General features: G+C 33.3%; 1 protein-coding gene across 1 annotated transcript; it reads left to right on the top strand.

Annotated features, from left to right (window-relative positions):
* Nucleotides 1-601: 601 nt before the first annotated feature.
* On the top strand, nt 602-8,433 carry LOC133285482 (urease). The gene is made up of 18 exons (XM_061482720.1): nt 602-727; nt 828-901; nt 1,084-1,129; nt 1,541-1,646; nt 2,425-2,570; nt 3,099-3,209; nt 3,403-3,566; nt 3,670-4,048; nt 4,138-4,246; nt 4,489-4,628; nt 4,749-4,886; nt 4,966-5,057; nt 5,511-5,640; nt 5,721-5,879; nt 6,246-6,413; nt 6,944-7,078; nt 7,482-7,553; nt 7,670-8,433. The coding sequence occupies exons 1-18, from the start codon at nt 602-604 to the stop codon at nt 7,889-7,891; spliced, it is 2,517 nt and encodes an 838-aa protein (XP_061338704.1). The 3' UTR covers nt 7,892-8,433.
* The last annotated feature ends 2,708 nt before the right edge of the window (nt 8,434-11,141 follow it).

Below are 11,141 nucleotides of genomic sequence, written 5' to 3'. Positions count from 1 at the left end.
TTTTTCTAAATTTTTAATGGATTTATTTTTTTTACAGTTAATGTAGATAATTTATCTACACTGAGCTCAAAATGACTTCGTTTTGAAGCGGAAATTAAGGTATTTTTGTAATTATAATTTATTTCAGGGTTATAATAGTCTTTTTCATCATAATTTTTTAATTTTTTAACTCAAAATAACGTCATTTTAAGAATGAATATAAATAATTTATCTATGTTCATTTCTTTATAAACTCATTTTTAATTTACGGATATTATCGTAAAACTAAATGTTTTCGTCGTATTTATGAAATTTGAGATTCTCGAATAAAATTTTTTTATCCTCTACCACACCTTAAGCGTCACTGTCACTGTCACTGTCCATCCAGTCATCCTATATCAAACAAGAACTAAAGTATCTGCTCTGTAAGAACAATAAATCTGTTACGAGTCTTTAAATCTGTTACGAGTCTTTTTCTCAATTCCTCGTACCACGTGTCTTGAAACTTATGATGATGATATGCAATCAGAAACTAGTTATTTTGAGTTTTCACTCTTCTTAAATTTTCGCTAAGTTTTCCTCTTTTCTTCCACTCCGTGCTTAGGATTTTCAACACTGAAAAATGAAACTGACCCCTAGAGAGATCGAGAAACTAGCCGTGCACAATGCTGGCTTTCTTGCTCAGAAACGCCTTGCTCGTGGTTTGAGACTCAATTATACTGAAGCTGTAGCTCTCATAGCACTGCAGGTTTGTTTCTTTTCCTCTTTTCTTTTCTTTTTCTTTTTTTAATTAGAAGGTTTGTTATTTAATTTGATTTGTATGTTTATGTTTTTTTCCTATTGCATAGATTTTGGAATTTGTTCGTGACGGTGAAAAGACTGTTGCAGAGTTGATGTCCATTGGGAGAGAACTCTTAGGAAGGTGTTATGTTAATTTTCATCATTTGATTCCGATTGGCTTATGTTTTTTAATTGTTTTTCCTTTCCTTGGATAATGGTTTCATCTCTTTAAATTGATATAATTCTGCGGTAGAAAAAGTGGAATGAACCCTTTTCTTTTCTTTTTTGTTTAGAAAATCTGAATTTGTTTTTATATTTTAACAGGAGACAAGTTCTTTATGCGGTTCCACATCTCTTGGATACTGTTCTGGTACTTGTATCATTTTTGCAGTATGACTATGTTATACAAATATATACTTTCAAAAAGCACTCTCCCAGATGGCTTTGTGCATATAGCATGATTTCAGCTCTGTCAACTTGTTACTCTTGAAGATCTTCCATGTTTTGTGCCAAGAAATTTTTTGAAAAAATAAATATTTCTTTGTTTTTATGATTCAAATTTTTTTTTTTTTTATAGAAAAACTATTTTTAATTTATTTTGGCCCATTTCAATCTCTTTATTATGGGGGTCTTAAAACTTCAAAAGGATGTAGGTCAATTTTTGTTATAATTTATCTTAGTACTCTCCACTCTTCCCCATCCCCCTGGCTCATACAATTAGAGAAAGAAAGAATTTGCCAAATGTTATTATCATCATTTTGTTAAATAAAATTGAATGTAGGTTGAAGCCACCTTTCGTGATGGGACTAAGTTAGTCACCATTCATGACCCAATTGCTTCTGAGAATGGAAACCTTGAACTAGCATTATTTGGTTCTTTTCTTCCAGGTATGCCTCTACTTTAATCTTAAAAATAGATGTTTTATTGCATATATCTACTGAGTAAAATTCTGCTTATAAGTTTGACTTTAAGACGTGACTTACAAACTCTATTTCTTATTTATCCTTTACCCCTAAATAAAATTCTTATGTATTTTTAGTAGTTCATAATCATCATTTCTATTGTTTATAAGAAATGGAGGAATCTCTTCTCTTCTTATTTCTATGTAGAAGTTGTGGGAGAATAAAATCTCTTTGAACTTATTAGAAGCATATATTTTTTAAGAAATGATCATTGACCTGTCATTGATGATCTGCAAAAAAAAATTCTTCTATTTTTTATTTTACTAAACTAGTTTAGTTGACTTTGATTGCTTGGATCACCTAACCAGCTACATTGGCTATAAAGGAGTAAAAGAAGCTTAGAGCCCCAATAATAGTTGTAGTATATGTTTTCAATTTAATAATGAATATATACGTATACAACTTTAGTATTTATCCTTTCTTGAAAATAAAGCATTATTAGTAGTGTATATTTTCTTTTATTCAAGTAGGAGTATAGGAATCTTTTATAGATCAATCAAATTTTATTCCTTTCAGGCTTATGTACATCCAAAATAATGCAATATCTTGCAGTACCAAAATAATGCTCAGAATGCAATTTTGCAATCTACTGTAATGTGGTTTGAAAACCTTTGTTATAGTTGACATACAGAAACACAAAATACAAATTGAAGCCTGTACTTACATTAGCATTTCTCTTGATGGGTGGAAACTGTGTTTGCAGTACCTTCACTTGACAAGTTTACTGAGAACGAAGAAGATAATAGAATTCCAGGTGAAATAATATCTGGAGGAGGAAGCGTGGTTCTTAGCCCTGGAAGGGATGCAGTAATCCTCAGAGTTGTCAACAATGGAGACAGGCCAATTCAGGTGTTTGCAGTGTGTTACATCTAGCAACTTAGCATTTTGGATAAAATCTTTTTTTCTTTGGCATTGAAATGACAAACTTATTTATTCCATTTTAAAAATGCTCTAGTTACATGTACTACCATTGTTTCTAATGCAGTATGATAAAAGCTGTGCACATAATATGAATTAACAAAGTGATGTCAATGAGCGCTACTTAACTGCTACTGGTTTCCTTGAATTTGTTTTCTGATAATTATTGGAGGATTTAGATGGTTTTCAAGGTTGTCTGAAGATTTGTATCTAAGTATGTGTATCTTCTTGACCTCACCGAATCAGCAATGGGCCATCTTTGGGCCATAGGCTTTCAGGAAATAGAAGCTTTTGGCTTTTCTTGTCGAATTTAATATTGTTATAAATATTGAAGCTTGTCAAATATTAACATATTAAAATTTAGTGTTTCAAATATTCCAGCTAATTGAATCCTTGTTTCCCTTTTCTAGCAGAAAATAACTGATGCAACCATTTTATAATATTTATGAAAATTTTCAGGTTGGCAGTCACTACAATTTTGTTGAAGTAAATCCTTGCTTAACATTTGATCGAAGGAAAGCATATGGCATGCACCTCAATATACCTGCTGGGAATGCCACACGCTTTGAGGTGGAATTATGCATTGTTGTCAGTTTTCAAATTTACAATAGTAATTGTAATGTATGGTTCATTGAATTTTTTGCATTATAATTTTTTTTTTTCAGTGCCTATCTCATGTGAGAAGGCTAAACATGTTCAGCAGTTGAACTAATTCATTTATTAGATTACAAATGATTAATCGAAAAATATTTACTCTTGATAGCCAGGGGAAAGTAAAAGTGTTGTACTTGTAAGCATTGGAGGTAGCAAAGTCATCAGGGGAGGTAATAACATTGCTGATGGTCCAGTTAATGATTCCAATTGCATAGCAGCCATGGAGGCTGTGAGCACAAGGGGATTTGGACATATGGAGGAGGAAAATGCAAGGTTTATGATTTGTTATTGAAGTGTTTGTTATATATAACTTTGCTTACATCTTTGCCGATGCCATGCCTGAGAAGATTTCTTACCTCAAATATGAATTTCCCAGGAAAGGTGTCACTGGAAAAGACTATTCATTTACCACAGTAATTTCTCGAGAGGAATATGCTAACAAGTATGGCCCTACTACTGGTGACAAAATCCGTCTTGGTGACACTGACTTGTTTGCTGAAATTGAAAAAGATTTTGCTTTCTATGGTGATGAGTGTGTTTTTGGAGGTGGAAAAGTCATAAGAGATGGAATGGGTCAGTTTTGCGGCCATCCACCTAATGGATCCCTGGATACTGTTATAACAAATGCTGTGATCATTGATTATACTGGAATTATCAAAGCAGATATTGGTATTAAGGATGGCTATATTGTCTCAATTGGAAAAGCAGGAAATCCAGACATGTTGAATGGTGTATTTCCTAATATGATCATTGGGGTAAGTTCCCTTCCAGATATCAGAGGCAATGAGTTGAGTTCCTACATCATTATCTTGATACAAATTACAAACACATCATCCATTTCTAGGCTAACACTGAAGTTATTAGTGGAGAGGGCTTGATCGTAACAGCTGGGGCTATAGATTGTCATGTGCATTTTATATGCCCTCAATTAGCGGATGAAGCCATATCAAGTGGTAAGTTTCATAACTGAAGTGCTCATTACATGTATTTTTAAATATTTAATGCATGCACTAGTGTACTGTATTCATAAAAATGAAAATTTTGGGAGATATTTGAGATCATTTGGTTGTGTTTATGTTATATTTGTATATATTGAAAGCTCCAGTATTTATCAAATTACTTATATTCCTAAGCATCCTACTTGATCCATACTATTCATTGGATTTTATTCAGTCATTTTCTGCTTTATATATAGGTATCACAACATTAGTGGGAGGAGGAACAGGACCAGCTGATGGAACACGTGCTACAACTTGTACACCGGCGCCATTTCAGATGAAAATGATGCTGCAATCAACTGATGACCTTCCCCTAAACTTTGGTTATACCGGAAAAGTCAGTTGTTCTTTTTAGTTTTTTTTTTTCTCTTGTTTTTTGCTTAATGTTATGTGGCGGACCTCTGGAAAACCTCTTTATATGTTTAAAGTCAATTAAACGTTCCATTTGTTGCTTCAGGGGAATAGTTCCAAGCCTGATGAACTACATGAAATAATCAAGGCTGGAGCTATGGGACTGAAGCTGCATGAGGACTGGGGAACTACACCAGCTGCAATAGACAGTTGTTTGACTGTCGCAGAAGAATATGATATCCAGGCACAACTTTCTTCAATAGATTCACTTATTTACTTAAATAATTTTGGTTGATTTCTGTTGCTAACCTTTTCTATAACAGGTTAATATACATACTGACACCTTAAATGAATCTGGATTCGTGGAACATACAATCGCTGCATTTAAAGGAAGAACTATTCATGCTTACCACAGGTATACGTTAACTTTTGAAATTTTTTATAAAGCACATGCATGGCATATGATTGTTATTTGTTAATTACTGTGGTAAATCCATTTTAATTTCATTTGAAAATTCATTGTATAGAAGTATTACCATAGAGAAAAGGAGCTAATATGTAATATCTTGGTATAACATTGGTTTCCATCCTTTATTGACTCTGATCTTATCTGCAAATTGAAATAGGTGATAGGTTAAACCTTTGTTTCTCCCATGCTAGAATATGCACTTCTACAAGCCCTATGTTTTTACATTTTGCGCTCTATCTTTTTTTATATCCTCTATTCTTTTTTCTGGCCTCATGGAGGGTTGAGGTGGGCATGGTTATTGTATGCTCACAGCTAGCTGCCAATCAGAATGGAAATCAAGATGGCTTTTTGGATCTATTTTCTGGTCCAAGTTGGCTGATACTTTACTTTCTTGTGCAGTGAAGGTGCAGGTGGTGGCCATGCTCCAGATATCATCAAAGTATGTGGTGTGAAGAATGTGCTACCCTCATCAACAAATCCCACACGTCCTTATACGTCTAATACCATAGATGAGCATCTTGACATGTTGGTATGAATTAAAACACAGTATCAGTAGTATTAATGCAGCTTGTGCTATTCAGTTCTTAATTTAGACTCGATGATGTACAGATGGTCTGCCATCATCTTAATAAGGATATTCCAGAAGATGTAGCTTTTGCGGAATCAAGGATTAGAGCTGAAACAATCGCTGCTGAAGATATTTTGCATGACATGGGGGCAATTAGCATTATATCTTCTGATTCACAGGCTATGGGTCGAATTGGAGAGGTCCTTCCTTCACTCAAGTCAGCACATCTGTATAAGACTTAATTCTATTCATATTTGTTATGATAAAAAAAGAAATAGAGCGCTTGATAGTGCCAAATTAAATCCTGAAAATGAAATGGTGTGTGCCTGTGGCATTTCTCTCAGTTTCTTTTAAGATCTCTCTGTCATTGTCTCATGTGGAAAATGTCTGCAGAACAGTACAATCATGTCTTACTGTTGTTAATGTGATTATCACCATATGGAACTCCAATAGTTGTCTTTTCACCTCCACCTCCTTTTTATTTTTTTCATTTGTAGTGTATCCATGAAAATCAAGATCATTTTTTTGATTCTGAGGATTATATTGTTGAATCATTTCTTCCTTAGGTGATAAGCAGAACTTGGCAAACTGCCAATAAGATGAAGTCACAAAGAGGACCACTACAGCCTGGTGAATCAGACAATGACAACTTTCGGATCAAACGTTATGTTGCAAAATATACTATAAATCCAGCTATAGCTAATGGTTTGTCACCTTACGTTGGTTCAGTTGAGGTATGATGTTTTAATGTTTAGTGCTTTGTCAAATTTTCACAAAAGATATACAGGAAGTTTTTGTGTATTTCCTTTGAAAAAACAATGGTTGTAAACACCATCGTACTTAATTACCTATGATTAAATATAAAAAGATTAAAATAAAAATAAAAATGTAGAAGCATACCCCAGGTGGGAGGGATTTACTGGCTTGGCAAAAACTGAACCCTGATATTCAGAAATCAAGCTTTTTTACTTCTGATGTGTTCTCGTTTCCATATTTGGACAAAGTTAGTACTAATTACACAACACAGGTATGGTCAGCTATTCATATGGAAGCATCTAAGTGGTCCCTATTAAACTTTTAACTTCATGGAATTCAGATTGAGCCACATGTATAGCTGTGTATTATTGTGCATCTAATTACTATTTTTTTTTCTTCACAAATTAACTTCAATTAACATATCACACGACAGCTATAAAGCTGATGCTAATCCTTCTAATTTTAATTAATTTGACCTCGGCACCCTCATTTATACCTAGTTTTGCAGGTGAACAAGTTAGCTGATCTTGTGTTATGGAAGCCGTCATTTTTTGGAGCAAAACCAGAAATGGTGATCAAAGGGGGTGTGATTGCTTGGGCTAACATGGGTGACCCAAATGCAAGCATCCCAACCCCAGAACCGGTAATGTTTTCATCTATGTCTATATGTATATGGAACATCTTATACCGGTACAAGTTACACTTTCAATTTTGATCGTGGATCTTTTTTATATCTAACAACTTTGATTTATTAGACATGTGAGCTGTTATTGCAAGCAAATCAATGATTAAAATTTGATGTAAAACTTCTTATTCCTAAACCTGTGTAAGAATAACATGCGGCAATATATATATATATATATATATATATATATATATAGGGAAGGGTTATATTTACAAACTTTTTGTTTACAAACTCTTACAAACTATACTATGTACTCCCGGAAATACACTAGGTTACACTATGTATTTCCGGAAGTACATAGTCTGCTTCGGAGTATTTTAGTGGAAGTGCTTCAACTAAACTAAGAAACACAATTCTGTAGGTGATTATGAGGCCAATGTTTGGAGCATTTGGCAAGGCTGGTAGTGCACACTCCATTGCGTTTGTGAGCAAGGCATGGAACCCCTCTTTCTTTGTCTTTATCTTTCTCGTAAACAGGCTGCATATATTTGTGTTTGTTTCTCTTCAAAGTTACAGACTCACATCACATCATTGCTCTGTCACAAACAGGCTGCTTTAGACAACGGAGTAAAAGCTTCATACGGACTGAACAAGAGGGTGGAAGCTGTGAACAATGTGAGGAAGCTCACCAAACTAGACATGAAACTGAATGACACCCTTCCAGAAATCACTGTGGACCCAGAGACATACACAGTTACAGCAGATGGAGAAGTTCTTACCTGCACTGCAGCCACTACTGTTCCTCTTTCTCGAAACTACTTCCTCTTTTAAGCTCAAACTCTTCATATCCAAGAAACTTTTAAGGAACAGTGGCTACCACTGTTGGCAAAAAAAAAACATCAAAATGTCACGCCAACAGTAAATTTTGCCAAAATGCCATGTGGCATATTTCGCTACACTATGTAGCAAAATATGCCATGTCAGAACCAAAAATTCCACGTGTCAAACAGGGAGAATTTCGCTGCACAGTGTAGCGAAATTCTCCCTGTCTGACATGTGACATTTTTGGTTCTGTGCATTCTGACGCGGCATATTTCGCTATACCGTGTAGCGAATTATTTGCACACATATTTCGCTACACAGTGTAACGAAATATGCCACGTGGCATTTTAGCAAAATTTACTGTTGGCGTGACATTTTGATTTTTTTTATACAACAGTGGCACTTTGGCCACTGTTCCAACTTTTAAGCTCACTGTAACCAGTCGTGGTTAGCATGTCTGTATGTACAATGCACTATTTTCTTGGCAGAAACTGTAAGCATACACATATTTATGGATGGCCAAAATTAATAATTTTTTGGCCAAGGTTGCATCCTACAATTATATTTTTATTTTACACGAGATTTATGGTCAAGGTTTGTGTGTCCCCGTTAGGTAGTAGCACTCGCAGCGAGTTTTCTTCCCAGGTAACATAACAGATCAAATTAGAACAAGAAAAGGATTTTAATATTTTCATTATAACTTTGTGTCTGACTTCACAACAAAATGTTGTGAACCTACAAAAAGTCTCTTTTATAGATTAGTTGGCTGGCAATGGCATCATGATAAAGTACAGATTTTACGTTCAAAACGACTTTGTTTCCTTAGTTGGAAGGGGAAGCAGGACCATTGTTAACGTTGAAGTCAAAAGAGCCACTGACGCCTAATCCATTACCCTCTTATTTCTATCTAAAAAGGATGGCAGTGGTTAAAGATGGAGGAGACATTAAATCACACGTTCGCAAGCACGGTAAACTTTGTTTAAGAAAAGTTTGAAAACAGTATTTTAATTAAGGCTTTAATGTTTTTATAGTCAATATAGATAAGTTATTTATATTTACTCTCAAATTGTGTTGAAAAATTATAATAAGAAAGACTATTATAATCCTAAAATAAATAATAATTATAAAAATATTTTGATTTCCGTCTCAAAACGACGTCGTTTTAGATTTAATATAGATAAACTATCTACGCTGACTAATTAAACAAATATAATAGTAAACAAAAAAACACACTTGCATTTTGCAAGAGCAGCCACCCTTAAATTTGCTGAAATATGATGAAAAATTGAAAACTTAAGCACCTGCTCGTGTTATTTTATTTTATTTCTTTTTAATTTTCCTTTAATAAATTGATAGCAATGATCAGTCAGACCCATTCGCAAGATAAATATATTAATACTACGGGAGTAGCGGTACTCCCATTTTCCAAAATCAGAAAAAATTTATACTATTTAAATCCTTGGTTTTTTTTGTGTGTAATTCCCTAAGGGGGCGTTTGGTACACGGCATTTGGCCGGATTCCCGGGAAACTGAATTTTTCTAAATTTTAAATTTCTGAATATTATCATATACTGAATGTAAAAATCATATTTTTGAAAATTGAGATTCCCGGACAAATAAAAATTTCTCCTGTACCAAACGCCCCCTAAGTCTCAATTGTTTTTTTTTTTTTTTTGGAAATTAAGTCTCGATTGTTTACTAATTTGGGAAGTGACGTTGTTGGTAAAAGGGGAGTACCAAAAAAGTCTTCGGACATTGGCAGAGGCTTACCAACGTGGAACATTAACCACTACACTTTTTTGCATTGTTTAAAAACTCGACTCGGTCATCGACCCGGTTGGGGTCACGGGTCACGGGTTCACGGGTTCAATTGGGGGGTCAGAGGATCACTACGCTGACCCAGTTTTATATATTAAAAAAATATAAATAGATATATTCTATATGTAAATATTAAAAAACAAATCACTAATCATTAAAGATTCAAAATATATTTAACATAATTCACCAATTATAACCACAAGTCAATATTATACAACCTAATTAAAGTATCAAGATACCAAAGTACAAAACTCATATTCTAATGGGGTAACTACACTGACCCGATTCTGCCACTTTTGAGAAGGTTTCTGACAAAGAAAAATTTAAAGGAAGTAAGAATGAGTTTTTGTTTTCCATCGACAACCCGTAAGGATTTCATTGAAGGGGTAAAATTCTTACCTTTTCTAGAAGGTTCACGGCAGTGAGGTGAAGATTGAAAACATTAAGGTCACTAGGAGAGAAGAGAACAATTAGATTTAGGTTTGTAAGTATTTTTATTTATTTTTTTAATAAAACAATGTTGTTTCATGAAGAAAAAAAATTAAAAAAAAAATATGCAGTGACCCCCTTTGACCCCTCTGACCCGGGAGTCATTGAAACCCGGCCGGACTTTAGAGGTCAAAGGGGTCGATATGCATATAGGGTCCAACTTGTGACCCCAACCCTCAGAAGGGAGGGGTCAGGGTTGACCCGGGTCAACCCGGGAGGTGGGGCGGAGTTTTAAAACACTGCTTTTTTGGTATAAATTATTATTATTATTATTATTATTATTATTATTATTATTATATCTTTGATGATTAAGGAAGTTATTGCAAAGAAATTACCGAACAAATAAATTATTATTATAATTGAATAATTGAGAATTGACATAGTCACGTATAAATTATATATGAGGTTATTATACATATAACGCTTTTCTAATATTCAAATTTAGATGACTAAGAATGTAAATTCATATTTTAATATAAGTTTATCTCTTTTAAATTATTTAAATTTCAATATAAATGCATTCTAAATATTATATATATGAATTAATAATTAATTTTAATTATTTGTCGTATCACTTGACGTCCCATTCACTTAAAACTATGTTATTTTGGATATTGATTTTCCTTATTTAATTGATCAAAAATGAACATCATGTTCTCTCTCTCTTTTTTTATTATCATTTTTTATGATTACGATTCTCCCACTTGACAAATCTTTACGTCAAATGACTTGACATCCGATTAATATATATATATATATATATATATATATATATATATATATATATATATATATAAATGTCATAGATTATTTGCATTATATGAGAATGAATAAAAATAATTATAAACAAGAAAAAAATCTTTCACTTAAAATAATTCAAAAACACCAAAATAAAAAAAATTCAGAATCGTTTAAATATATATTCAGTACATTTTTTTATTATATTATATTT

Source organism: Gastrolobium bilobum, unplaced genomic scaffold (genome assembly GCF_033153095.1).
Source record: "Gastrolobium bilobum isolate Gb01-03AN ecotype WA unplaced genomic scaffold, APGP_CSIRO_Gbil_v1 utg32472, whole genome shotgun sequence".
Classification (NCBI taxonomy): domain Eukaryota; kingdom Viridiplantae; phylum Streptophyta; class Magnoliopsida; order Fabales; family Fabaceae; genus Gastrolobium; species Gastrolobium bilobum.
This window is presented reverse-complemented; position numbering and strand designations above follow the sequence as displayed.

Coding starts and splice junctions, on each gene's coding strand:
- LOC133285482 (XM_061482720.1), top strand. CDS start 602: ATGAAACTGACCCCTAGAGAGATCGAGAAACTAGCCGTGCACAATGCT. Junction 6,414..6,943: donor CTTACGTTGGTTCAGTTGAG/GTATGATGTTTT, acceptor CTAGTTTTGCAG/GTGAACAAGTTAGCTGATCT. Junction 7,554..7,669: donor CCATTGCGTTTGTGAGCAAG/GCATGGAACCCC, acceptor TGTCACAAACAG/GCTGCTTTAGACAACGGAGT.